At 34.9% G+C, this 26,854-nt stretch overlaps 1 protein-coding gene across 2 annotated transcripts in view; it reads right to left on the bottom strand.

Annotated features, from left to right (window-relative positions):
• The window catches only part of STAU2 (staufen double-stranded RNA binding protein 2), a gene marked incomplete at its 3' end in the record, with an annotated part of 226,201 nt that overhangs the window by 184,082 nt on the left and 15,265 nt on the right, over positions 1-26,854 (bottom strand). For both annotated transcript variants that reach the window (XM_084230139.1, XM_084230140.1), the window contains exon 3: positions 22,649-22,784. In XM_084230139.1, the coding sequence (XP_084086265.1) occupies positions 22,649-22,784 (136 nt within the window). The remainder of the gene's footprint in view (positions 1-22,648; positions 22,785-26,854) is intronic.

The following is a 26,854-nucleotide window of genomic DNA, read 5'->3' as shown; positions in this document are numbered from 1 at the left end:
GAACTGGGGTACAAGCCAGAGATGTGGGGGGTGAGAGAATTCACCAGAGGCAGAGTGGGGAACAGAGGGTGAGATAGGAGAGATCTGCTGTGCTAAGCCAAGACTGAACTCAGGCCATAGTGGTGATAGCACTGAAACTTAACCCCACCACCACCAGAGAGGCCTAAGTTTCTCACTCTCGCTCTCTCTCTTTTTTAAAACAGCTTAAACCTGACTGCTGTTCCAGGTGAGACAACTTAAACACCAAGGGAAAAAACACACTCTTACAGACCGAAAGGCCCAGAGATAAGGGCTCAAAGCAACCACAGCCACGGGAAAATACAGGGAGAAATCCTAGAAATAACAGAGAGAAGGGGAACACCATATACTTCGTATAAAACTCTGTGGAAATCTCTGCCTGACCTGTAAGCTATACAGACATGGGACAGACTCAAGGTCACATAGTTAAGGGTTAAAATCCAAGCTGCTGCCCAATGAAGAAAAAAGTTTTGTTGGCAGACTTCAGCCAAATTAACTGTTTTAAAAAATTATTACATCAGAGGGACACAACTCAGTCGGACTTCTACACTATATAATTCACAATGTCCAGAATATAATCTAAAATTACTCAACATATGAAGAAGCAGGAAAAGAAATGATCCTTTCTGATGATAAAAATCAACAGAAAACAACCTTGAAATGACCCAGATGTTACAATTAGTAGACAAAATTATACTACACTCAAGATATAAAAGAAAACATGTTTTTAACTAATAAATTTCTGGGAAATTTCAGCAGAGAACAGAAACCATAAATAACCAACCATATGGAAATTCTAGAACTGAAAAATGTAATATTCAAACTTAAAATTTATTAGGCATAACAGCAAAAAGGAGATGATACGGAAGACTGGAGAAGAAAAAAGGTTGAAAAAGTGAACAGCCTTACACACTTTGAGACAATATAAAAATATCTAACAGGAGAGAATTGAAGAAAAAGCAGGCAGAAAAATGTTAAGACATTAAGAATCAAAATTATCTCCTGGCAAAAGATATATGTGGAGGGCCTCCCCGGTGGCGCAGTGGTTGAGCGCTGGGTTGCTAAGCTGCCTGCAGCCTCTGCAGCGCCGGTTCGTTCCCCAGCTGCTCCCGGGCCACCAGAGGAGGGTCCCGCATGGCGCGCAGACCTCTCCTGCCGCCCGCTGCTCCCCTCAGCGGTGTACTTCGGTCCTTCTGCCTGCTCTGCTCCCCGCTCTGGCTCTGGTGAATTCTCTCACCCTCCCGCCCGTCTGACTGTACCCAGTGCTTGTATAAATAAATAATAAATAAATAGATCTTTTTTTATATAGAGGCATGTTTATTTATTTATTTGTTTGTTTGTTTGTTTATACATGCACTGGGTACAGTCAGAAGCTCGGGAGGGTGAGAGAATTCACCAGAGCCAGAGGGAAGAGCAGAGCAGGCAGACTGACGAAGTACACTGCTGAGGGGAGCAGCGGGCGGCAGGAGGTCTGTGCACCATGTGGGACCCTTGTGGGGATCGAACCGGCGCTGCAGAGGCCGCGGGCAGCTTCGCAACCCAGCGCTCAACCGCTGCACCACCGGGGAGGCCCCTAAATAAATAAATCTTTAAAAAAAAATAGTTCTTTAAAAAATAAAAAAAAAAAAGATATATGCGGAGTCAATGAGCTCAGTGAGCTAAATTAATATAAACTTGAACTACTAAACACTAAAACAACATGTTGCATACATATAATAATTCAAATGATAGTTGACTTTCTTTTTTGTGGGTTAAGACTTTTATTTTTTTAAATAAATGACTTCTCACGAGAAAAAACTGAGGCCAGAAGACAGTGAAATAACATCTTCTTGCACTGATAATGAAAAAAAACTATCGCCTCAGAATTTTAGTTCACTGAAAATACACTTCAAAAACGAAGGCAAAATAAAGACATTTCAGTAAATAAAAATTAAGAGAATTCACTGCCAGAAGACCTATCCTGTAATGCTAACAGAAACTCAGGCTCAGAGAGAGTGAATCCAGATGGAAACCCAGATCTTTGGAAAGAAATGAGAAGAGGTTAGAGTATGACATGGTAACTGTGTGAATAAATATAAAAGATTTTTTCCTCTTACTTTCTTTAAGTTATATAGACTATTAAAGACCAAAATTATAACACTATGGAGTTCATAAAGTGTGTAGATGTAATACAAATGACCAGCAAGGTATAATTTTGTGCTGAGAGGCTAAATAGACCTATTTGGTTGTACATTTCTAAAATCTACATACTGAATTAGAAAAACTAAGGCAGGGCCTCCCTGGTAGTGCAAGGAGTTAAGCACCGCACTATGAAGCAATCCGCAGCCTCTGCAGCATGAATTTGATCCCTGGCAGGCCAGGGAGCAACCCACATGGCATAGCAGACCTCTCCTATCTCGCCCACAGCTCCCCTCAGCAGTATATTTCCGTCAGTCTGCCTGTTCTGTTCCCTCTCTGTCTCTGGTGAACCGTCTCACCACCCACACCTCTGGCCTGTACCCCAGCGATTGTATGCATAAATAAATAAATGTTAAAAAAAAAAAGAAAGAAAAACTAAGGCAACTCCTCCATTAATATAGACTGATCTTTAAGGTACACTTCAAATTCTTTTAAATTCAGAACATTGTTACAGAATGATACTTTCTTATAAAAATACACATAGTCAGAAAATATTTTAAAAGGATATGCATGAAACTGGCAAAAAAAGATTGGATAGTGAAATGACAGTGTTTATGTTAATATTCAAATGTTTTTAATTTTGTCCTATATAAAAGTAGCACAATAGATCAAAAAATAAACACAAAAATTAAGACATAAAAGCTATGTAACATTCTACAAAAAGAAAATATTTAAACTTTCCTTGATTTAGCACCCTCAATCATATGATTGAAGGAAACAGTTTTCGTCTCCCCTCCTTTTTCAAATAACAGCTACTCTGTCCCAAGAGAGGCTAGTATTGCAGGTACCGATTTTCTTTTTAAAAATCTCTTTTTGATTAGTTATGTCAACTAAATGTAAAATGAATACTACTCAGATCATTTGAAATACCATTTTTAATAAAAGACGTAGTCCATCAGAGTAACTTCAAATATAATTGCAACTTCATTGACAGTTTAACAAGGATAGAGCCATTAAAATTTTAAGCTTACTATTTTCCAAATTATTCTTAAAAACAAAATGTAGTCACTATCCACAACTTGCTTCTTTTAAAAACTCTTCATTGGGTTTTTCTGATATTTCTGGCCAAATAATGAAATTTACCATCTCCAAGAACACAAAATTATTTATTGAACATACAATGGTTTCCGTAAGAAAACACAATATATTTTTTAATTCTTAAAGACTGATAGGAAAGATGACTATTATTTTGGTGCAACAATGAGAATTCCAAACTCTTAGAATTCCAATTCTTTTTACTTAAATATAAACTGAATAAACAGAATAAAAAAATAGAATTCCAAACTCTTTCTACTTAACTGTGAACTGATTATTATTAAAATGTATCCATGTTGATATTATAGTTTAAATTACAAAATATTTCCTATGTGATGATATATTAATTTTGCTAGTTTCTTTGGGTTTGGAGTTTCTTTGAGTTTTAATTCCATTTGCCCATCTTCTTTAACAGTGTATTTTACTTAATTTATATTTTTACATATAATAAAGAAATAAGATTAAAATTTGTGGGTATATGGAAATTACTTAATGGAGCTTGTGTATAAAGTTGTAATGCTTTGAAGGGAGGATATTAGTTTCACTTGATAACAAGGAGAATTTATCATAAAAAGATTTGCGAGAGGAATAATATATTAAAATGAAAGACATGGAAGCCTAGCTATATTCAGGCAGTTTTCTCTTAATAAGCTATATGTTAATAGTGAGATGCAGTGACCCATACTTGTTAGCTGTTATCTATAACATTCTCAAATCAGTCAGTATAAAAAGAAATTTCTGCATTACAGCTGAAACTAAAAATTACGATGAAAGGCTATGAATGGACTGTAAAGCCTAAAATATTCACTAACTGGCTCTTTTCCAAAAAGAGCCAGTTTTAAGCACCTCTAAGGTACTTAAAGTACAGCGACATAATTCAAGCTGTTTCTTAAAAATGTCACATTTTAGATAATTGTGAACAAGACAGTCATACATTACACTTGCTCTGGTTTGATTATATTTTTACTTCTCCCAAACCATAAAGTTTACCAAAAAAATATAAATTCTTTCCAGAAGTATTTATGTATTTGGAAACAAAAATGAAATCAGCTCTCCTAAGAGCCAGGAAGAAACCTATCAAATAGAATATCTAAAAGCTTAAAATTTTGTACAGCTAGATGCGTAGCAATATTCAAATAGAAGTGGTAAAGAATACTAAGAATATTTACTCAAGTTAGATAAGGGGGAAAATATCAATTACTGATTGATTGGAGCAACTATATCCAAAATAAATAATATTCTGCAGCTTATATGATCATTTGAAACAATTTTTTAACTTATCAAAAATATCTATCAAAATCAACATCAAATATGCATTTTCCCAGTAAATCAAGTATTTGGGTAAAATATTAAAGTATTCCAAAATTCTGTTTATTCTACAAAGAAATACTTCCCAAAATCCAAATGCTTCCCATCACAATAGATGACATTCTGTTCTGATTTCTGAGCAATGGGGGAAAGGAAAAAAATTTAATGGAAATTAAAGGTAAAACCTTTTAATGAGAAAAAAGAACAGAAACAGCAGGGAATAATAAATGAAAATTATTAGAAGACATTTATTTGGAGAATGGTTTATACATAAAAGACAGTTCCCTATAGCTTATATATTTAAACGCATATTAAAATAGTTACATAAACTCTATTACTCCATAATCCAGATAAGCAGTCAGCAAATCTTTTCTGAAAAAAGCCAGTTAGTGAATATTTCAGGCTTTACAGTCCGTTCAGTTTCTGTCACACCTACTCAACCCTGCTTACTGTGATGTATCAGCAACCATAGACAATACATAAATGAATGAGTTTGGAGTGTGGCTGCAATAAAAGTTCATACATGTTCACTGAGATCTGAATTTCATATAATTTTCATACATAACAAAACATTATTTTTCTATGGGTTTTTTCAATAATTTTTAAAAGTACAAATTTGATTACAGACCACAAAAAACAGGCAGCTTCCTGGATTTAGCCTATGATTTATTGTTTCCCAGTCCCTAGACTATTTCTAAGCAGTAAGTTTGTGAAAGCTATTCAAATTTACTTTTTCACGCTGCCACAACACAATGACCTTCCTCATTCAGAGTACTTACCTTTGGATTAAAATGACCTCTCTAACCTGAATTTAACTCCTTTAGTAGGAGACAGAATCATGCTTTATCATTCTTTTTTTTTCCAACACCCAGCAGAGTGCCTGAATCACTAAATTTCATATAATAATTTCTTTTGTTTTTGTTTCCTTTTTTATTTGAATGTAATAATCTCCTGTTTGGTTTAACCTTACCCAATTCCCCTATTGCTTCTCTCTGCAAATGTGCTCACCTTTCTTCCTCCTTAAATATATTCATTTTCATGAGGACTCCCTGGTGGCGCAATGGGTTAAGTCTCAGCACTCAAGCTATCACCAGGCACTGCAGCACAAGTTTGGTCTGAGATGGATCCCCAGCCAGGGACCTAACCCACATCACACAGCAGACCTCTCCTGTCTTGCCCGCTGCTGCCCTTAGCATTGTATTTCAGTCAATCTACCAGTTTTGCTCCCTGCTCTATTTCTGGTGAATCCTCTCACCCTCCTCGCCCCCACCCCAACCTCTGGTCTATACCCCAGCTCTTATATGCATAAATAAATAAAAATAAATCTTTAAAAAATATATTCATTTTCCACTGCTTTTAACATGATTTATCCAACTTCTTAGGATAGTCCTTAAGGACTAACCTTTGCCTACCCTCTCTAACTTTATCTCCTATCATTGATCCTCTTTGCTTTGTACACTTTAGTCAGACAGGCTAGTACAGATGGTACTATGTAGTATGAAGAAAAAAGTGGGTAGGGAAGTGGGGAATGTCAGAGTAAGACAATGTCAGGATACTGTACAAAGTGAGGTTGGATGCAGTTTTCCTAGGATGAGCATGAAAGGCAAGAATGAAAATGTTACATTAAACTTTGACAAATGAGAGTAAAATAAATATTGATATATACTCTTCACAACATTCTCAGAACAACCAGACAGAAAATAAGCAAAAGATATAGACACACTCCACAATACTATTAAACAACAGGAAATAATCAATATTTATAGAACATTCTGAACTTGGAAGAATTCCTACGAAGGGTCCATGAAACATATACCAAGACAGACCATATCATGGGCCACAGAGTATATTCTATAACCACAATGGCCTCAGACTAAAATAATAAGAAAAAATATTGAGGGAAATTTTAAAATACACACTAAACTGGATCAAAATAAAATATATCAAAATTGATGAGCTGAAGTAAAGCAGTATCAAGAAAGAAATTCATAATGCTGAATGTGTACAATGGAAAACAAGTCAATAATAACCTAAGATCCCAAATGTCCCTCAACAAGTAAATACACAAACTGTGATACAGCCATACCATAGAATAGTAATCAGCAATAGAAAGGAAAAATCATTGATATACACAAAAACGTGGCTGGATCTCAAGGGCATTACACTGAATGAATAAAAGTCAAATCTCAAAAAAGTCACTCACTACATGATCCCATTTACGTAACATTTTCAAGATGACAAAAATTATACAGATAGAAAACATATCAGGAATTGTAGAGTGAGGAATGCTAGAGAAACAAGGGTTCTGCCTATAGAACCTTCACTCTGAGGGTAAAACTATGAAGGGCTAGCACAAGAAAGCTCTCTGTAGTGATGATAAGTTGTGTATCATGATTGCAAGGGCTACAGAAATCTACATGTGATAATCTGGCACACATCTACTGTATGTACATTGTAGCAATGTCAGCACCCTGGGTTGGAATTTTATTAAGGGAATATAAAATGTATCTAATGGGGGAAACTGGGTGTGCACACTATATAGGATTGCCCTGTACTATATTTATAAATTTCTGTGAATCTAAATTATTTCAAAATAAAGTTATTTCAAGGAAATACAATAGAATAAAAGAACTAAATCAAGAATTAGCAGTATTTACATTCTAAGTTTTCCATATATATGTATGTATATCTTGAAACTTGGCAACCAACATGCAATATCATTCCTAGTAACACTAAATAAGAATTATTTTACTTCATGGTGATTTCTACTCTAAAAATATTTATTTTGAATTGATTACTTCAATGACACTGGGTATTTTAGGAACTGAAAAAATGCCTCATAAAGTCATCAAAATCTCATTTCCTTTATGAAATGGGTTTCAGAGTCAGACAAAGATTTAAATCTCAATTCTACAATTTACTACTTGTATAACCTTGAGCAAGTTTAACTTGTGTTTCAGTTTCCTTATAGGTGAAATGAGGATGAAAATATATAGCTCAGAGAATTATCATCTGGTAGTGTTCTACACATGGTAGACGATGACAGTAACTTTTATTGTCATGATCTTACCTCCCTGAAAACAGAAGCAATTTCATATATCTCCCTCAACTTACCCTACTACTCTCAGCATAGTGATAGGTATACAAAGAAACATATAATATGCATTGAATTTTCTTTGAATTTTAACCTCTGCCTTCAAAATCATATTTCTTTACAGTGTAAATGACCACCCCTAACTGAAAAAGGTTGAATTTTGTTATTTTTTTAAATAAGATAGTGTTTTGTATTTTTTTTTTAAATAAGCGTGGTTTTTTTTGATGAAGCTAATATGTAGCTCAACTGGTATAACAGAGATGCAAAACACAGCACAAGATTTCCAAATATTCTACACATCCTGCTTTCTTGCTCCTAACTTTTACATTTTTTTATAAGTCAATGAGTAGCATCTTCCAATGGCTCATCACTTCAGGGATATTATTATTCTTGCTTCACATTTTCACAAATAATCATAATTTTATTTAGACTGACTAACCCTATTCCCCATATGCTTTCTCAAGACAGAACTCCAGGTTGTTAACCCTGATCTTTTACGACATGCTAGAAATTATTTCTATACTCACATATGCATTATATCCTATTTTTCCATAACAATGGAAATTATAAAAAAGATAATGAACACAGCCTCCACAGCCCCAATTTAAAATCTTCAAATTTTTTTTTTATTTCCTTTACTAATTCTTCTCTTAGTTCTAACCTCCCTAAAGGAACTCTCAGGTAACTCTCAAGTAGAATTAGTAACTAGGTTTAATACTGCTTTGTAAGTTTCTTCTCTAACTCATAAGAGTGGTATTAAAAACCTACTGTTGAGGACAGGGAACTTTATAGTGTATTATTTATATACAATATATCAGACCACAAAAATAGGTAATGAAATCAATTTAATTAATTTAATTAAGTAAATAAATTTCATAAATTTTTAATACAACAAAATAAAGAATATTAGAATACAACATACATGTTATGGGTATTACTGCTTCGTAAATCTGTTTTAGCTATAAATGTGTATGTGTATACATATATACACACTACTGGGTTACACTATTAAAAAAATAAATCCTGGGGCCTCCCTGGTGGCACAGGGTTTGTTAAAGACAGTGCTATCAAGCTATCACCAGCCACTGCAGCATGAGTTCGATCCCCATCCCAGCTGGCCAGGGAGCAGCCTACATGACACAGCAGACCTCTCCTGCTGCTCACTGTTCCCCTCTGCAGTGTATTTCAGTAGATCTACCTGTTCTGCATCCTACTCTCTCTGGTAAATCCTCTCACCACCTGCACCTCTGGTTTACACCCCAATTCTTATATGCATAAATAAATAAATCTTTAAAAAAAAAAAAAAAGTAAATCCTGGGGGCCTCTCTGGTGGCGCAGGGTTAAGTCTCGGTGCTATCACATTGTCACTGCTGTGGTCTGAGTTCTATCCCCAGCCAGGGAGCTAACCCACAAATGGCACAGCAGATCTCTCCTGTCTCGCCCACTGCTCCCCTGAGCAGTGTATTTCAGTAGATCTGCCTATTCTGCTCCCCACTCTGTCTCTGGCGAATATTCTCATTCCCCACACCGCTGGCCTGACCTCTGTTTTCATATGCATAAATAAATATTTTAAGTAAATAAATAAATCCTTACCATGGGTTATTCCAGAAAGTTTTTTTAAATCACTCATATACAAGTCAAATGAAAAAAACTCTCTTCAGTTGTACTAACAAAGGGTACCACTCCCATTTAAATACTATAAAAGGTAGTTCACTTATTACTTATATTTCAGATAACAGTGTTGGGAAATATTTTATGTGGAATCAACATCTATCTCTGATGACTTCTGTTCCACAACTCACAGGACAAAAGATTTTCCTCCAAAACAAATATTCTATAGTACTATTTCTTTTTCTTTTTAAATCAGTGAGCAAAGATTGTTACACTTAAAAGTCAAAAATCAAAAATTCTTTTTTGGTTCCCAAAAAGAGACTCTGGAGACAAAGGATAATAAGGAAGAACAGGGGGAAAAGAACACTCTAGATGGGAGAAGAGAAGCAACAGCAAATGAAAAGGTCAAGTCCATAAAGGAACATCTTTGCACAGGTATCATGAAAAAACTATCAAACTCAGCAGACAATCTCATATGAGTATGCATTTTACCTAGCAAATCTCATTTTGGAAAGTAAGTTTCACTTTTCTTTAACACACACACACACGAGAGAGAAAAAAAAAGGTACAACCTCAGGAACCATTTTTCTTTAACATGGGGTAAAGAAATTCTATGCACCAAGCCTGAATTAGCTAACTGGCATCTTCATTCTACCTACAATGCAAAAGAAACTCAAAATATAAAGGGAAAAACTAATTCTGAAGTCAAAACATCCATGAACTAAATAAAACTCATATATTTTAGACTTATAGGAGTACTTCAGGACCTAAATCAAAGACTTTTTACTCTTACTTTTTTCCCAGTTCTAATTGCAATGTTAGTTTTCAAGATAACAATTTAAAAGTATTATTCAATAAAATAAGGAGAGGGTGGGGGCAAACACTGCTATACAAAGCTATATAGACATGAAACAAAAAAATAAGATGACAATCTGACTGCCAAGGATGATTTAGAAAGTAATAAAAGCAAACTGGGTAATCAAAAAACAGATGTCTAAGAGTATCTGGCATAAAGACAACCATGTATATATCTTGTGATACTTGTAATAACAGTTGTCATTTATAAGGCTAACACTGAGTCAACATGAAAGATTGTGTTCATAGTTGTGGCATTTTTTTAATATAAAAATGTATGCCATAATGTTGCAGGGGGGGAATCTATAAACAATTACTGATAGAAGTTTTAGTTTTCAAAACAAAAGGAAACCCTACTGAGTGGGAGAAATTATTTGCACACCATACATCTGACAGGGGAGGGGCTGATATCAAAGATCTATAAGAACTCAACAACTCAGCATAAAGAAAACAAATAACCCAATCAAAAAATGGGCAGTAAAGTTAAATAGGCACTTCTCCAAAAAAGACATACAGATGGCCAACAGACACATGAAAAAATGTTCACCATCACTTAGCATAAGGAAAATGGAAATCAAAACCACAATGAGATACCACCTCACACCTGTGAGAATGGCTCATATCAAAAAGACCAGAAACAAGCGTCCATGAAAGTGTGGAGAAGGAACCCTTTTACACTACTGGTAGGAAAATAGACTGGTTTAGTCCTTATGGAAAACAGTATAGAGGTTTCTCCAAAGACTAAAAATGGATCTGCCATACAACCCAGGAATTCCACTCCTAGGTATCTACCACAGAACACAAAAACACTAAATCAAAAGAAAACTTGCACTCCCATGTTTATTGCAGCACTACGTACAATAGCCAAGATCGGGAAACAACCTAAATGCCCAAAGGGAGATAAATGGGTGAAGACAACGTGGTATACACACACTATGAAATACTATTAGGCAATCAAAGAAGATAAACTCATGCCATGTGCAGCAACATGCATGGAAGTGGAAGAGATTACACTAAGTGAAATATCAATAAGTCAGAGAGACAAAGACAAATACAGGATGGTATCACTTATTTGTGGAATACAGAGAAGCCAAAAAATGGTCAGATAATTTAACCTTAAAAACTAACCTGTGAAAGCTCACCACAGAACTGAGGCCCCAAAAAGGAGAAAGGGAGGATCAGAGCAAAGTGAGGAGCGCACAATGGCCTATGGTGGTGGACTATGGGTGAGTGTGCTCCAGTAGTAAGTGTGCTACAGTGACTGCACTGGTGATGAGGGGAGGTCCTATAATTCCAAAAGGCTAACAACTATGTGAACCAACAATATTTCAATAAAATTTTAAAGATTGATAAAAATAAACTGTTATGAATAAATAAATGTTTTAGTTTTCAAAAGGGGGGTTAGGAGCTCAGCAATTTGAAAACTTGACTGTCCCGAACAAATGATTCCCTGAAGATTTTGGTTAAATGCAATTCTTACGGGGCCTCCCTGGTAGTGCAGTGGGTTGAGCACTGCACTGTGAAGCGTCCGCAGCTTCTGCAGCACGGGTGTGATCCCAGCAGGCCAGGGAGATACCCATGTGGTGCGGCAGACCTCTCCTGTCTCGTCCGCTGCTCCCCTCAGCAGTGTATTTCGTCAATCTGCCCATTCTGTTCCCCGCTCTGTCTCTGGTGAATCCTCTCACCACCACCACCCACACCTCTGGGCTACACGCTAGCTCTTGGCCTGTACCCCAGTTCTTGTATAAATTAAAAAAAATAAATAAATCTAAAAAAAATTTAAAATGCAATTCTTCCCTTATGCTTTAGTTCTTTCAAAAGTTCTAGGACATTACAATCACCTTAGAAGCTTTTTTAAAAAACTGGTATTCAAATTCCCTGACCAGAAATTCTGATTTAATTAGCCTAGATAGAGTCTGGCTTCTGACCTGTTACATATTCCCAGGAACGTCTGCTATTCACCCAGCCCAGTGTTAGGAAAAAGGATGACACCCTTAAGAATCTGTAAGGAGTCTTTAAGAATAAGGATGCAGCATTTCCCAATTTTGTGTTCAAATCTCTTTTTTCATGAAGTACTTTAAATACTTAGAATTACCTAATTATCTTCAGCTGAAAATCAAGTTAAATTTAAGTTTAGAATCCTATCGTGCGACTTCTAAACTTTTTTTCTAATGTATAGGGCAAGAGAAGTGAAATGCTATTGCATTTTAATTTTATTACAAAAATTCCAAATGAGATATTTTAAGTAAAAATCTTCACAGTTTATTTTAAAGATACTTACATTAGACCTATTAAAACATTCTTACATTGTGAAAACCAACTCCAAAGATAAATTCATGCTGCCATCTAGTGGTTCAAGACAAATACTACACGGTGTCTCCCTGGTGGCACAAGCGGTTAGGTCGCAGCACATGAAACTGTAGGCAGCCACTGCAACATGAGTTTGATCCCCAGCCAGGGAGCTGACCCACATGGTGCAGCAGACCTCTCCTGCCGCGCCAGAGGCTCCCCTCAGCAGTGTATTTCGTCAGTCTGCCTGCTCTGCTCCCCACTCTGGCTCTGGTGAGTTCTCTCACCCTCCCACGCTTCTGACTGTGCCCAGTGCTTGTATAAATAAATAAATAAATCTTAAAAAAAAAAAGAGAGAGAGATAAATGCTACACCTGAAAGACTGAATGAATACCATTATTTTATAAGTGGGAGAATTATACATTAAACACCACAGAAGAAAATAAGATTATATTGTGGGTGTGTTTCTGACCTCAAAATATCAATTATGACTGCTATATTCACATTCAAGACTTTTAAATTATCAAGCCATTCTCAACAAACATATTTGCCTAAGTATGCAAATATCAAGATAAAAATATACACAACCTCTGTGCATTTTGCAATGGTAATCTCTAATCAAGCTCCTCTTCAAACGTCTACAGCAATGGTCTTCTCAAATTTAACAATCATACTCCATAAAAGAATTTTGAAAACTATGTATATTTAATTTACACATTTTTTATTACATCTAAAATTCAAATCAGCATCTAAAGTTTTTCATTAGAACTTTAACTACTTGCAAAGGATGTAGTTTCTGGTTACTATGAATGCTGATATTTTAAAATCAAAGTGCAATAAATGTACTCAAAATAATCTAAATATCATAGCAAGTTACTATCTACCTTCATCTTCAAAAATACATAAACTGTTTAAATAGATCAAGAATTTTACATTTTTTCTTCTTGAAAAAGAAGAACATTTCATCTCACTATGCTCATTGCATCTCGAAGTTTTCTTCTTACTCATTCTATCATAATTCTATGTATAAAAATATAGGTATTAATGAAAATTTTACTTATATTTCCTGTGGCCTTAAGCATGTATATTTTTAAAATTCTGTAGCATGAACCACTTTTATTATTAGCAAATAAGCAATGAAAAACATAAATATTACAAATTTTGAGGATTTACTCTTAAATTTACCCTGAAAAAGTAAAATCTCAGTGGGAATGCTTTTCAATAAGATCAAAAGAACTTTTTTAAAAGATTTTACATTATTTGATAATATTGTATCAAAAAGGAATATTTCTTATTGAAAATGAAACAGATTCTCAATTGCATATTTATTTCAGAGTTTTTGGTTTAGTCACTGAGATATATAGTGGTTTGCCTATTTTGTTAATTTTTAAAAATCAGGATTTGGATTTATCAGATCAATTTGTCCATTCTATACTTCATTTCTGCTTTATCATCTCACGCAAGAGCAATAAATGTCTTCATTTATTGAAGTCTACTTTTATGTCTTTCAATGTTATGTTAACGTTTGCATCAAGTATTTTTGCTTGTTACTTTGTATGTATTCCTCAGTATTTTATCCTCTATCATTTTGAATTGACTTTTCCCTATCATTATGTTCTACCTATGTCCTTATGCGTTTCTGTATTTGAGGCTACTCATTCTAGATGTTAATTTTATATCAAGAAAAGATGAAAACTGTTTTATTATTTATTATTATTCTGTTGTTTAATTTTCTAAGTCTTATGTCTCTAAATTTTTCTCTTTTACCTGCACTTGTTAATATCTCTATGATAATCCTGAATAGTTTTGGGGATGGTGTACCTTATTTCCTATATTGAAGTTAAATAACTTTCCAATGTACTTTCAATGTGTCTGTGGTAATCATCCCAAGTTTTAATCATCTATCTTTCCCTATTACACTAGAAGTTCAGAATAAGGTCACTATTTTACTCATCTTCATGTTTGTCAGCATCATGCTTCTCAAGAACAACTGATTTATTGGGGCCTCCCTGGTGGTGCAAGGGGTTAAGTCTCAGCACTATGAAGCTATTCCCAGGCGCTACTCCCTGGCCAGGGAGTTAACCCACATGGCACAACCGACCTCTCTTGTCTCACCCAATGCTCCCCTCATCAGTGTTTTTCAGTCAATCTGCCTGTTCTGTTCCTCACTCTGTCTCTGGTGAATCCTCTCACCACCACCCCCCACACCTGTGGGCTACACCCTAGCTCTTGTATGCATAAAATAAATCTTTTTTTTAAAAAAAGAACTACAGATTTATTGACACTGACATATTGGATCAATCTATGTTTACATACACTCTTACTGTCAATGAATTAGAGAAAATAAAGTGTCTTCAGAAATGAATTTAGTACTAAGAGATGTATTAAAAATTGATGGAACCACCCCACTCTGTCTCTGGTGAATCCTCTCACCCTCCATACCTCTGACCTTTACCCCAGTTTTTGTATGCATAAATAAATAAATAAATTTTTTAAAAATTGGTGGAACCACTTCACACATCCATTCCGATGGCTATTATTAAAAAAAAAAAAAAGCATTACCAAAGAGGTAGAAAAACTAGAATTCATGTACAAAACCAAATATGAATGAATGAATGATGTGGATTTTATTTTATACAGCAGAAACATTCCCATAAAATACTGAAGTTATTTTGTTTTAGAACACTATCCTTACTCCCTAACAACTTCAGATAGTACCAAACACTAGATTCCGTACTGCTGTTATAAGGTACATCTCATTCCCAGTGCCCTGGACTAAGTCACTGCCTTTATCACTTTTTTCCATCTTCAGCTGTCTTTCCACTGCATCTATATCTTCTGTAACATGACAGCAGCTAAAGAAAATACACTGCATCAACATAAATCTTTAACTTACGACAAATTCCCTTCAAATAATTGTATCAGTACATATAACCTAAGAATCGTACTTAGATTTTCTAGGTGTATATGACAGAGGTTTAAATCTGGTCCCATTACTCTAGCCAAAAGCACAAGCCCCTAAAATGTTTTGTCAGTAATTTTATGTTTATCTAAAATTTGGGAAAACAGACGTTCAGGCACTCTTCATATTTCATTTCAAAAATAAAACTGTATTTCTATTTTCATAAAATGTAGAGTGTCACATCTGGTCTTACCAAGCAATAATACTGCTAAAAAGAGTGACAGTGTCCACTAGTTTCTATTCTTAACTTTAAACACAGCCCACCTAAGACAAAAGCTTCTAATCCAAAATCACGATCACATATCTTGAAATCATCTCCCTGACTTACTGTTCAGTTTCACATGAAACTGACATATTTATAGGTCTAAGAAAGTTCAAACATTGGAGATTTCAAATGGTTTAACCTCTCATTATTAGTTATCCACCAAACTTTGAATACCATAGTGAACTCACCCAGTCTGTGTATTGTTTCATCAGTACACAGCACCATCTGGTGGCAGAAAGCAAAACTGTTTACAGGGCCTCCCCGGTGCCGCAGCAGTTGAGCGCTGGGTTGTGAAGCTGCCCGAAGCCAAAGCCTCCGCGGCACCGGTTCGATCCCCAGCTGCTCCCCGGCCACTGGAGGAGGGTCCCACATGGCGCGCAGGCCTCTCCTGCCGCCCGCTGCTCCCCTCAGCAGTGTACTGCGGTCCTTCTGCCTGCTCTGCTCCCCACTCTGGCTCTGGTGAATTCTCTCACCCTCCCACGCTTCTGACTGTACCCAGTGCTTGTATAAATAAATAAATAAATCTTTAAAAAAAAAAAAAAAAACTGTTTACAACTCCTGTTTATAATACTGCTACAACACTTTTCAACTATCCGTACTTTCCAATGTGCCTTTTTTTGTAAATTTATATATACTTTAGTTCACTGCTCATTTTCAAACAATGTTTGCTTTCTTTCTCCCCTCAGGTATAGTCCCCATAGAATTTCCTTCACCAATTCATCTGTACACCATCACTACAGTCCCCTGTGCTCCTCCCACCCTCCAAGCCCTCCCAATGTGCCTTTTTTTCAAGGACATTAGAAACTAGTGAAGAATACTTTGACAGTCTGAACAAATCCAAAATAATAAATAAAAGGCATTCATCCGCCAATATTACAAAAACTTTGAAATACACTTTAAAGAGAATTTCACAGGGCCTCCCTGGTGGCGCAAGGGGTTAAGAAGCAACCTATGAAGCTTTCTGCAGCCACTGCAGCATGAGTTTGATCCCCGGCCAGGGAGCTACCCACATGGTGCAGCAGATATCTCCTGTCTTATCCACTGCTCCCCACAGCAGTGTATTTCAGTCAGTCTGCCTATTCTGCTCCCCACTCTGTCTCTGGTGAATCCTCTCACCGCACCCCCCAACCTCTGGCCTGTACCCCCATTCTTGTATGCATAAATAAATAAATCTTTTAAAAAAAAGAATTTCATAAACTAAAATCTTGATTATTTCTAGCTTTACTAATAATTAACATAATGAAATAAATTGTGTTCAGATATTTAAGCAAACTTGTTCCACTGAATCAAATTTCGAAAGACAACCATACTGTCTATAAAATTTTTTCCACGATTCATAGATTTATTTCCCAGGACAAAAAGAAGTTTTAAGTATGTACTCAACTCGTATGCCATATATTAAGAGAAAGAAACTTTACTAAACTAGCCACAAGTAACTGGGCAAGAATGGGATACATTAAGCTAAAGATAACCAAATATTGACAACTCCTTCTGGGAGAAGTCACTGATTCCCCAATTTTGAGTGAGGTGCTTACTCTCGATACTGCCAATACAAAACATACCAATCACATCTGAGGATAGAGAGACCTATCATGGGGTGTATGTCATGAAATTGTTCCAAATTGAATGATGAAAACCAGTACAAATAAAGAAAGTCCAAATCCTATAAATATAAATAAAGAACAAATGGGTTACTCAGGCTGTATGCTAAACAATACCATTTTCTGGAAGATATGTTACACATTCCTATCATGGAAGCGCTAGAGCCTCAAGTACGTCCTCCCAGGCGTGCTTCCGACAAACTCTCAAAATCAAAGACAATCTTTCATATTCTCCATTAAGCTTTTGGGATGATAAAGTGACTCCTAGATCTCAGAGGCAATTTAAACTAAACATAATCAAAACTGATTTCCTTGTATTTCCAAAGACCTACTCCAACTCCTCTCATTATAAACAGTATACCTAGCTTTTCTGATATGTGAAAGTTATCTTTAGTAGCTCCCGTCCAATCCATTTCCAAGCACTGCTTCAAGATGAACCTTGTCAATATCTAAATACTGTTCACTCCTCTTTATCTTCAGTATTCCAAGCTCTCATCAAATTAAATCTGAATTACAGCAACATCCTAGTTCGTCTTTCTCCTTTGAATTTTAAGCCTATTACAATTATGTTCCACATACTACCAAAGCAATATTCCTAAAACACACTTAGAGTTATTTTACCCCTCCATTTAAAATCCTTCAATAGTTTCCAGTCACCTTCAGAATAAAATGCTAAATCTCTTGGCAAGTTATATAAGGCCATCATATCAGTACCCCGCCTCAACTTCAGTTTTTTCATTTCAGATATACCTAACTCTTTGCAAGTCCATGACTGAACTGAAGTTCTCAGGATTCCTTGCTGTTGTTTGCAAAATCCTCATTGCTTTTCCACACCTTATTCACCTGGCAAATGCCTACTTAAATGTGAAATTCAGTTCAAGAGACAATTCCTTCTGGGAGGATTCATTGATTCCCCAATCTTGAGTGAGGTGCTTGCTCTCAATGTTGCCAGAACTGAATATGAGCACATCTTTCATTCCCTTCTTGTTTCTTTTCATTGCCTTTGTTTCCAGTAGATTCAGCATCTACTAGATGTGTTTTTTATCAAAGTACCTAATCTAACACAACATGTAGCAATTAATAAGCATTCAATAAATGTCTGTTGAATGAATAAGACCTTACCGAAATCCTTTCATTTGGTATTATCTCTATTTACAAATCAGGAAACTAAGGGAGGTCCAGTGCCTTACCTAAGATCACACAGCTAAAGACAGAACTAGTATTTGAACCAATATCCTGCCTGTAGTAGAAATGATTCTCAGATTCTGCCTTTAGAAAACCATTCTCTGCATGTACACTGCATGATTGTTTCAAAGGGCTAAAACCTGTTTTGCCATGCTGGGCACATAACCAGTTTTGGCCAATTAAAGTATCCCCCCTCCAAATTAAGTCTGTATAACAAATTCTGGGAGAACAAAATCTTTCTTGGGATATTCTAAGAACTATCCAAAAATAAAAACATGTTCCTTTTCTAGTACAAGCATAGGAACTTAATCACATGTGAAGTATATAGTAAATGGCAGTGAGTGTCTTTGAAAATAAAGTTAAGCATGGGAAAAATTAGGTAAGAGCTAGGAAGAATTAAAAAACGAGGCAAAAGCAACACGGAAGCCCTACATGCCTAAGATCTTTCCAAGAGCCCTTTTAGCAACATCAGCAAAAATTCTCACTTTCACATGATCTAGTTTGAATTGCAGCCCGATAACAATCTGCATCAGCAGACAAGGGGACCTTCTGGACATTAGCTAAGCAGTAATGCTATTTCATCTGTAAACATACAAAATTAATTAATGACCTATAGAAGGCTTGATTTCAGGCACTCTGCCCCTCTGGAATTAAATAAAATTGTTCATCCTTCATGACAACTATGTAAGCAGGTCTACAAACTGCCAACAAAGGTGAAAGTCTTAGAAAAGTAAATCAAACCACATGATTGCCTGTTACCTCTCTAACCTCACACAGCTCCTTCATCCCTGAGTCACTCTGTTCCAGCCACACTAACCTCCTTATAGAAATGCCAACATGTCAGTCACATCCCTACTTCAGAGGCTTTGCCTTTGCTGCTGCTTCTGCCTGGAATGTTCTCTCCCTCACCACCACCACCAGCCCCCCCATGATACACAGATGATTCCCTCTCTTTCTTTAGGTTTTTATCAAAAAAAGTCATGTTCTCAGGAAGGTGAAAAAATGAACAAGTTACCAACTACAGGTTTCAGTAGAGCAGGCAAGAGATAATAACTATTTGGTGGAAAAGGGACATCAGCACAAAGACCAGAGGGCCGGAGGATAACAAAACCCCTTATTTCCTACCAGGACAACACAGTAAATTCCCCAGACATATCTGGGAGAAAGTGGGGAAGGGCAAAAGTCAAAGAAATTGTGGAAACTGTGCCAGCTTTTCTCACAGATCCTGAGCAATATTTTTTTTTAAAAAAAAGGAATAATTATTTATTTATTTATTTTTAGATTTATTTATTTTTGCATACAAGAACCGGGGTACAGGCCAGATATGCGGGAGGGTGAGAGGATTCACCAGAGACAGAGCGGGGAACAGAACAGGCAAACAGACTGAAATACACTGCTGAGGGGAGCAGTGGGTGCAACAGGAGAGGTCTGCTGGGCCATGTGAGATTCTCACCGGCTGGCTGGGTCAAACCAGTGCTGCAGAGGCTGCGGACAGATTCACAGCACTGCGCTCAACAGCCTGCGCCACCCAGTGAAGCCCCTGAGCAATAATATTTAAATGAACTATTTACAATTTGAACAGGACTAAGTTTTATTTATTTATTTATTTGGTCTGGGCTCTCAGAGGACTGTTTTAAATGAAAATGTTTCCACCACAAGCAAGATAGCAAAAAGTATCAGAATATGTACAGACTAAATTATCTTCTCCTCACATCTGCGTTATGTCAGTAAATATATAAAATGATTTAAAAAGCATCAGCCTAGAAGAAATGATAATTATGCGATGTGACAGAGGTATTAATTAACGAATGTCTCAATGACAATCATATTGCAATATTAATGTACCAAATCAATGTTATATACACTTAAACATATGCAATGTTATATGTCACTGACTATCAATATTTTTAAAACTATAAGTAAATATTTGTTCATATGTGAGAATTTCTCAGGCATAAAAGCAATGAGAAATCACAAAAACATAGCTAAAAGATTAGACCATATAACATTGAAAACTATAGAACATTAAAAGAAAACAAAACTCGGGGCCTCCCTGGTGGTACAAGGGGTTAAGCACTGCACTATGAAGCAATCGCAGCCTCTGCAGCACAAGTTCGACCTCCGGTCAGGGAGAAACCCACATGGCGAAGCAGACCTCTCCTGTCGCACCTGCTGCTCCCCTGAGTACTGTACTTTGGTCAATTTGCCTGTTCTGTTTTCCACTCTGTCTCTGGAGAATCCTCTCACCCCCCAGATCTCTGGCCTGTACCCCATCTCTTGTATGCATAAATAAATAAATCTTAAAAAAAAAACTAAAGCTAATTTTTTTAATCAAGAAAATTACAACAAATAAGAATTAATGCTAATAACCTCAACACAAATATTTGAAGACTAACCACACAATACATAACATTTTATTTTAAAAAGTTACTTAACAAAAATGCAAATTTAAAAGGACAAATTAAAAGAATAAACTAGGCCTCCCTGGTGGTGCAAGGGGTTAAGGACAGTACTGTGAAGCTATCTGTAGCCTCCGAACCAGAAGTTCAATCCCTGGCCAGTCAGGGAGCTACCCACATGGCGCAGCAGACCTCCCCTATCTCACCCACTGCCCCCCTCAGCAGTAGATCCGCCTGTTCTGCTCCCCACTCTGTCTCTGGTGAATCCTCTCACACCCTGCACCTCTGGCCTATATCTGAGTTTTGGATGCATAAATAAAGCTTTAAAAAGTAAGAGCTTTAAAATAAATACATAAATAAAAATAAAAGACTAATAAATATTTGAAAAACTGTTCAGTGTCGCAAGTAGTCAATAAACCAAAATTAAAAAGTGTATCAATTTTTAATCAAACAAAATAATTTGTCTTAAACAATCTGTCAGTGTTATCACAATAAAACTGAATCCACTATAAAAAAATTTATATACTTAAAAAGCATCCCTTGGGCATATGAAGTACATGTAGCCATAAAAAAATATTTTTTCAAAATTAAAGATGTGAAAAATCACTGTAAATAAGTGAAAAGTGAACAAAATATTACATATGCAAAATGAACAAATTATGATATATTCATATAAAGGACCACTACCAAGTAAGAAAAAAGGGCAAAACCCAAATGCAAGCAAAATAAATCTCAAAAAACAAAAGCAAATAAACAATAAAACCATTATACAAAGTAAAAGAAATTACAAAAAAGTAAATGCCGCATGATATTTATATTAAGGTCAACAACAGGCAAAATGAGTCTATGGTGATAGAATAGTGGTTACTTCTAGGAAGAGATGCATTAAGTGCAAATAGGTATTGAGGAATTTCTCAGGGGTGTCAGAACATTCTGGCTCTTGATCTCAGTGGTGAGCACATGAAAATATACATATGTAAAAAGTCATCAAATAAAAGGCTAATACATATTTACGAGAATAAAATGAAGTCATAACGACATATGCTTCAGATTTGTACATCTTCACCTAAAGCCTATACAATGTTGTAAATTAATATAACCTCAATAAAGAAAAAGATTTGTGCATTTTATCATTCACATATTATGCCTGCAAAGAATATGATAGAAATTGTATGTAAAGGAAAAACTTCAATTTGGGTAAATATATTTATTTGCAAAGAAAAAAGAAAAAAATGAAGTAAATAAAAATATTAAAGACGGCTTATTCTATAACTATAATTGATTTATATTTTCTTTTTAACTTTTTGCATTTTATATTCTCTAAAATAAGTTTTATGACTTTCATAAATGGTTAGAAAAATAAATAATAAGTTCTTTAGTCTGTATGCTTATAAAAGAAAATTGTTATGCTTGTTAACTATCAAAAAAATACGCAATGTACAGAAAGACTTAGTAAATCCTTCAGAAAATTATCCCATAAATTATAAGCACTCAGGTGTACGATTATTCAGGTAAAACAGGAAAACACTACTTAAGGTAAGCATACACTTGATGAATAAATGAGCAAACCAACTGGCAAGTCAGCACCATTCTGTGGAATGACTTTAAAACTTGGTCCTGCCTACAGCAAACACAAGGATCTCTAGATTCAATTAAAAAATCTAGTTCCTGAAAATGAGGTTTTTCAATGTATTACTTTAAAATATTCCTTGTGACCCTGAATTACCTAAGTTCCATGCAAAATGCCCAAAGTGGATCCCCTTTACAATGAAATATTTTTTGTTTCAGAAACTTTTACAATATGCATAAAATAATGAATAAAAACAAAACCAAAGAAGACATACAAACCTCTGATTGTACATGCCCCGAAAGTTGTAATTAGCTCTATAATTTGGGAAAGGCTTTGGATCTAATGGCCTGTAGATGGCAGGCTCTCCCCTTTTCATAGCAAGCCCATTCAGTTCCACAGTTGGAGTTATACTACCTGTTTAAAAAAAATATTAAAGGCACACAAGTGAAATATTTCCATAATAAATCATGCAAGCTATATTTATATTACATATAATTACCATGGAAAAAGGTAGGAGTAGATGGCCCATCTGTATGATTTTCTAGAGTATAAACAAAGTACATACACAGAAAAATTGTTTCTAATAAAGTCTGGGATATCTGCAACATTTTCTGTATGCTAAAGACCAAAAATTCAAATTTATAGTCATACTATTTCAAAACAAAGCAAATACAAGATTCACAGACTGCTTGAGCTGAATATTATAAAGTATTAAACTTCAACATAATTTACCCCAAAAAGCTTGTATTTGTTTAATCATTGAAAACATCATCTGTGAAAATTTACATTTTTGCATTTAAGCTACAAGTTAGCAATGAAAAAAGGTCATCAATAATTTTTAGACATATCTAATGAAAATAATCTTTTAGTTTTACTATAATCAACAGGCCAAAGGAAATATAAAGACTGCTCCAAAATAATCCTTAAAGATACATACTGACTTATTCATGGATGAAGCTATATATATATGAGATTTGTTTCAAAATAATTCTTAGAGAATATAGATGAGAAACCAGATTGGCTGCCATGTGTTGGCAACTTAAAGTTGGGGGATGGATAGAGGGGTACTCACTATCTCATTCTCTCTACCTTTGTAAAAGTTTGAAAATTTTTCCTTATAGAAATAACATGTAAAAGTATTAAATCAAGGCATTTTAAATACCTAAAGAAGTTATTTAATAAAATGTGTGTAAAATCACAAAGTGATTATAAAGTTTTTATAAGTAAAGTTCATTTTCAATGCAAATTCTGCAAAACTTCATTTGAGTTATGCCTTTTGAACCATACATTCAAGCCTCCACTCATCACATACAAAAACAGGTGGACTTAGTGCATCAGAGAAATCACTGCTGGCAATAAAATACCATCAAATGGGCAACAGAGCCTGACACAAATGTGCAAGAGCAGCCTGGTCATAAGCAATCCATCAATCCACTAAGAATCAATAAAGTGCTCACATATGTTTCAATTGTCTCATATGTCTCAAAAGAATTCAATGAAGCTACAGAAAAGAGAAATAACAGGAACCAACAAGGTTAAGAAGAAGACAGAAATAAAAAGAACAGAAGAATAAAAGAGGATGTCAGAAAAGACAAGAATAAGAAAAACAGCAAAGAAAAGTTACCTTGAATATTAAGTCCTAGTAGTCCAAATCCTGATTTAATACATACACTAAAGGCAGAGGAAGAACCAAGCACAAAGGGACTCTTCTTTCTTTCTTACAGTATTTTACGAAGGGATGATAAATAAAATGCACAAACCTTAAGCATACATTTCCAAGATTATTACATATGTAAACACTCATGTGACCACGATTCAGCTCAGGATATGAACATTTCCTTCACCCAGAAAGTTCCTTCATTCTCTTTTCCAGTCAAAACCCACCTCCCCAATATACCCATTCTGACTTGTGTCATCACAGGCTAGTTTTGCCTATTCTTCAAATCTGAGTATATATTATTTTGTCTTGCTCCTTATCACTCAACATAATGATTTGTTGAAAATATCAGAATTTCCAACTTATTTTAATCATTGAGTGGTACTGCACTGAATGAATGAATGAATATATCAGTTTTTCTATTCTGCTGGTGGTGAGACATTGGGATTGTTTCCAGTTTGGGGTTATTAAGTATAAAAGCACCTTGAACATTTTTTAATAAGTCTTTTGGTGGATAAACATACTCATTTCTCCTGGGTATATACCTACCAGTGGAAATATTAGGTAATATTTTATTAGGTAATATTAGGTAACATATTAGGTAAAATATTAGGTAATATTAGGTAAAATATTAGGTAAGTCTATGTCTTTAAAAGTTTAAATTTTTCTTATTTCATAAAGATTTATGTTTAATAATTAACATGCTAATTACATTTTAAGACATCATTTTGAGTTCTACTTTGCAATAATCATACAGCTACAAATAGCATAAGGTTAAAATAAGAAAAAGGAAAGAAAAGAAAGCTTGGAGGATCCATTTAAGTATGGCAATACATAGGAAATTAATTATGTTTGAAAATCACCAGTCAAGTGATTTTAATGCACTAGTAGAATCATTATGTCTACCACTCCTACCAAATTGGATCTTAAATTAGGTAAAAATATTCATATCATTTAAAAAATAATCTCATATACAGTCTTCATTTGAAAATAAGGCTACCACATATCTTCTACATAGAAATGGAGAAAGTGGTCTTTGTGAAGAAGACCAGAAGGCAGAAAAGCACAAACTATGCCAAAAGGCTTCAACTTTTTTAAAGTATCTCCATATGTTCGATACCGAATTGAGCTGACATTTCCACATGTGGACACCGTCTTCATTTACACTGTAATGCTTTCAAAAAAACATTTAAAGAATTACTTCAAACTATGAAATGTCTCCAGGAAATGCAAAATACCACATTGTTTTCAGTGGGGTAGAGTTGAATTCAAGTTGCAAAAAGAAAATCATTACATAGAAATCCGCAGGTATTTTATGACTATAAAGTTGAAACTATAAACATAACATTAGTTTTTAGTGATTTTTAGATAACTAGAGGAAATCATTATATTTATCAACAATAAATATAACAAGGCTTATTAATTAGATATACATACATAACAAAAATTATGGATTCCTACTATGTGACAGGTAAAAAGAAAAGTGCAACAGTTTTCAAGGAGTGACATTATTATTAACATTTAAAAAAACAGTTGTTAGCAACTTAGAAAGTCCCTGAAACATAATAGTCACTCAATAAATATTTGTTGAAAGAACGAACTGATTAATCAACCAGGGCTCTTAGAGACCTAGCTAGAGCCAGGGCTAGGGCAAGAAAAATACAAGATTAACACTTATTGTGTCAGAAAGTAAGAAGTACTCAAAGAATGAGGAGAAACTATCAGAAAACAGGAGTCAACTTGAAGAGCATACCACTGATCTAACTGGTACAATTTGAAGCATCTAAATAGAGAATGACAGTAACAAATTACAAGTTTGCCAATAAAACGAGAATCCAAGATTCTATAGTGACATAAATAAATAAACCAAAAAATGAGTGGAAAGAGAAAATTCTGGGTAGAATGGCAACTAATAAGTCAAAAGAGAATACAGAGTTTAAAAAATCATGCTTGGCAACATTTAGAGTCAACATTTAGAGTAATTTAGACAACAATCATCAATAAATGCCAAATCTGGTAGGTGAAAATTTGATGAGAATAGAATATTTATATAATCTCAGAAAACACTTAGTAATTACGTACTATTTAATAATAAAACATACTGATTAACTTTACAATAGAGAAGACTGGAAGATACTCTCTTCACCAAGTAACAAAATGTCATCACTAGTGAGAAAAATCAATCTTGGGTGTCTCCTGATATGAAACACACACATGATTTCAGGTTACTTCCATGATATTTGTGATTTTTTAAAAAAGGCATATAAATCATAAAGAAACATCAGGCAAACATAACTAGGGAGCATCCTACAATGTGCCTCTGTACGCTTTAAAAATGTTAAGGTCATACAACACAAGAAAGACCAAGGAATTACTCCAGACTGGAATGGAATTGAGAGAAATAGTAAGAATATCACATCCTGGTTAAATCCTAGATATTATAGAGACAATTAGTAAAATCTGGATGGAGCCTGTGGATGACATGGTAATACCAGATCTATGCCAATTTCCTGACAGGAGAGTGTATATGTACCTAGGAATTACACACTGAAATACTAAGGGGTAATGAAACAGAATGTCTACAATTTATTTTCAACTTGTTCTGGGGAGTATGGGTGAAGGGTAAAGAGTACTATTTTGACAAAATATATAAATGTGTGTATATGCATACATATATACATATATTGTATGTGAATATAAATAAACATATGTATATATCAAATTATATCCAAAAATGTTTAATAAATTACAGAGAAAAAGCAAAATAGCTTTATGATATATTCCCAATTAACTGTAAGATCAGCCATACCAGAATGAATTCAACTTC

The sequence above is a fragment of the Talpa europaea genome (genome assembly GCF_964194135.1).
Source record: "Talpa europaea genome assembly, chromosome: 3".
Taxonomy (NCBI): Eukaryota; Metazoa; Chordata; class Mammalia; order Eulipotyphla; family Talpidae; genus Talpa; species Talpa europaea.
Note: the sequence above shows the minus strand (reverse complement) of the source record. Positions and strands in the feature narration are given on the sequence as shown.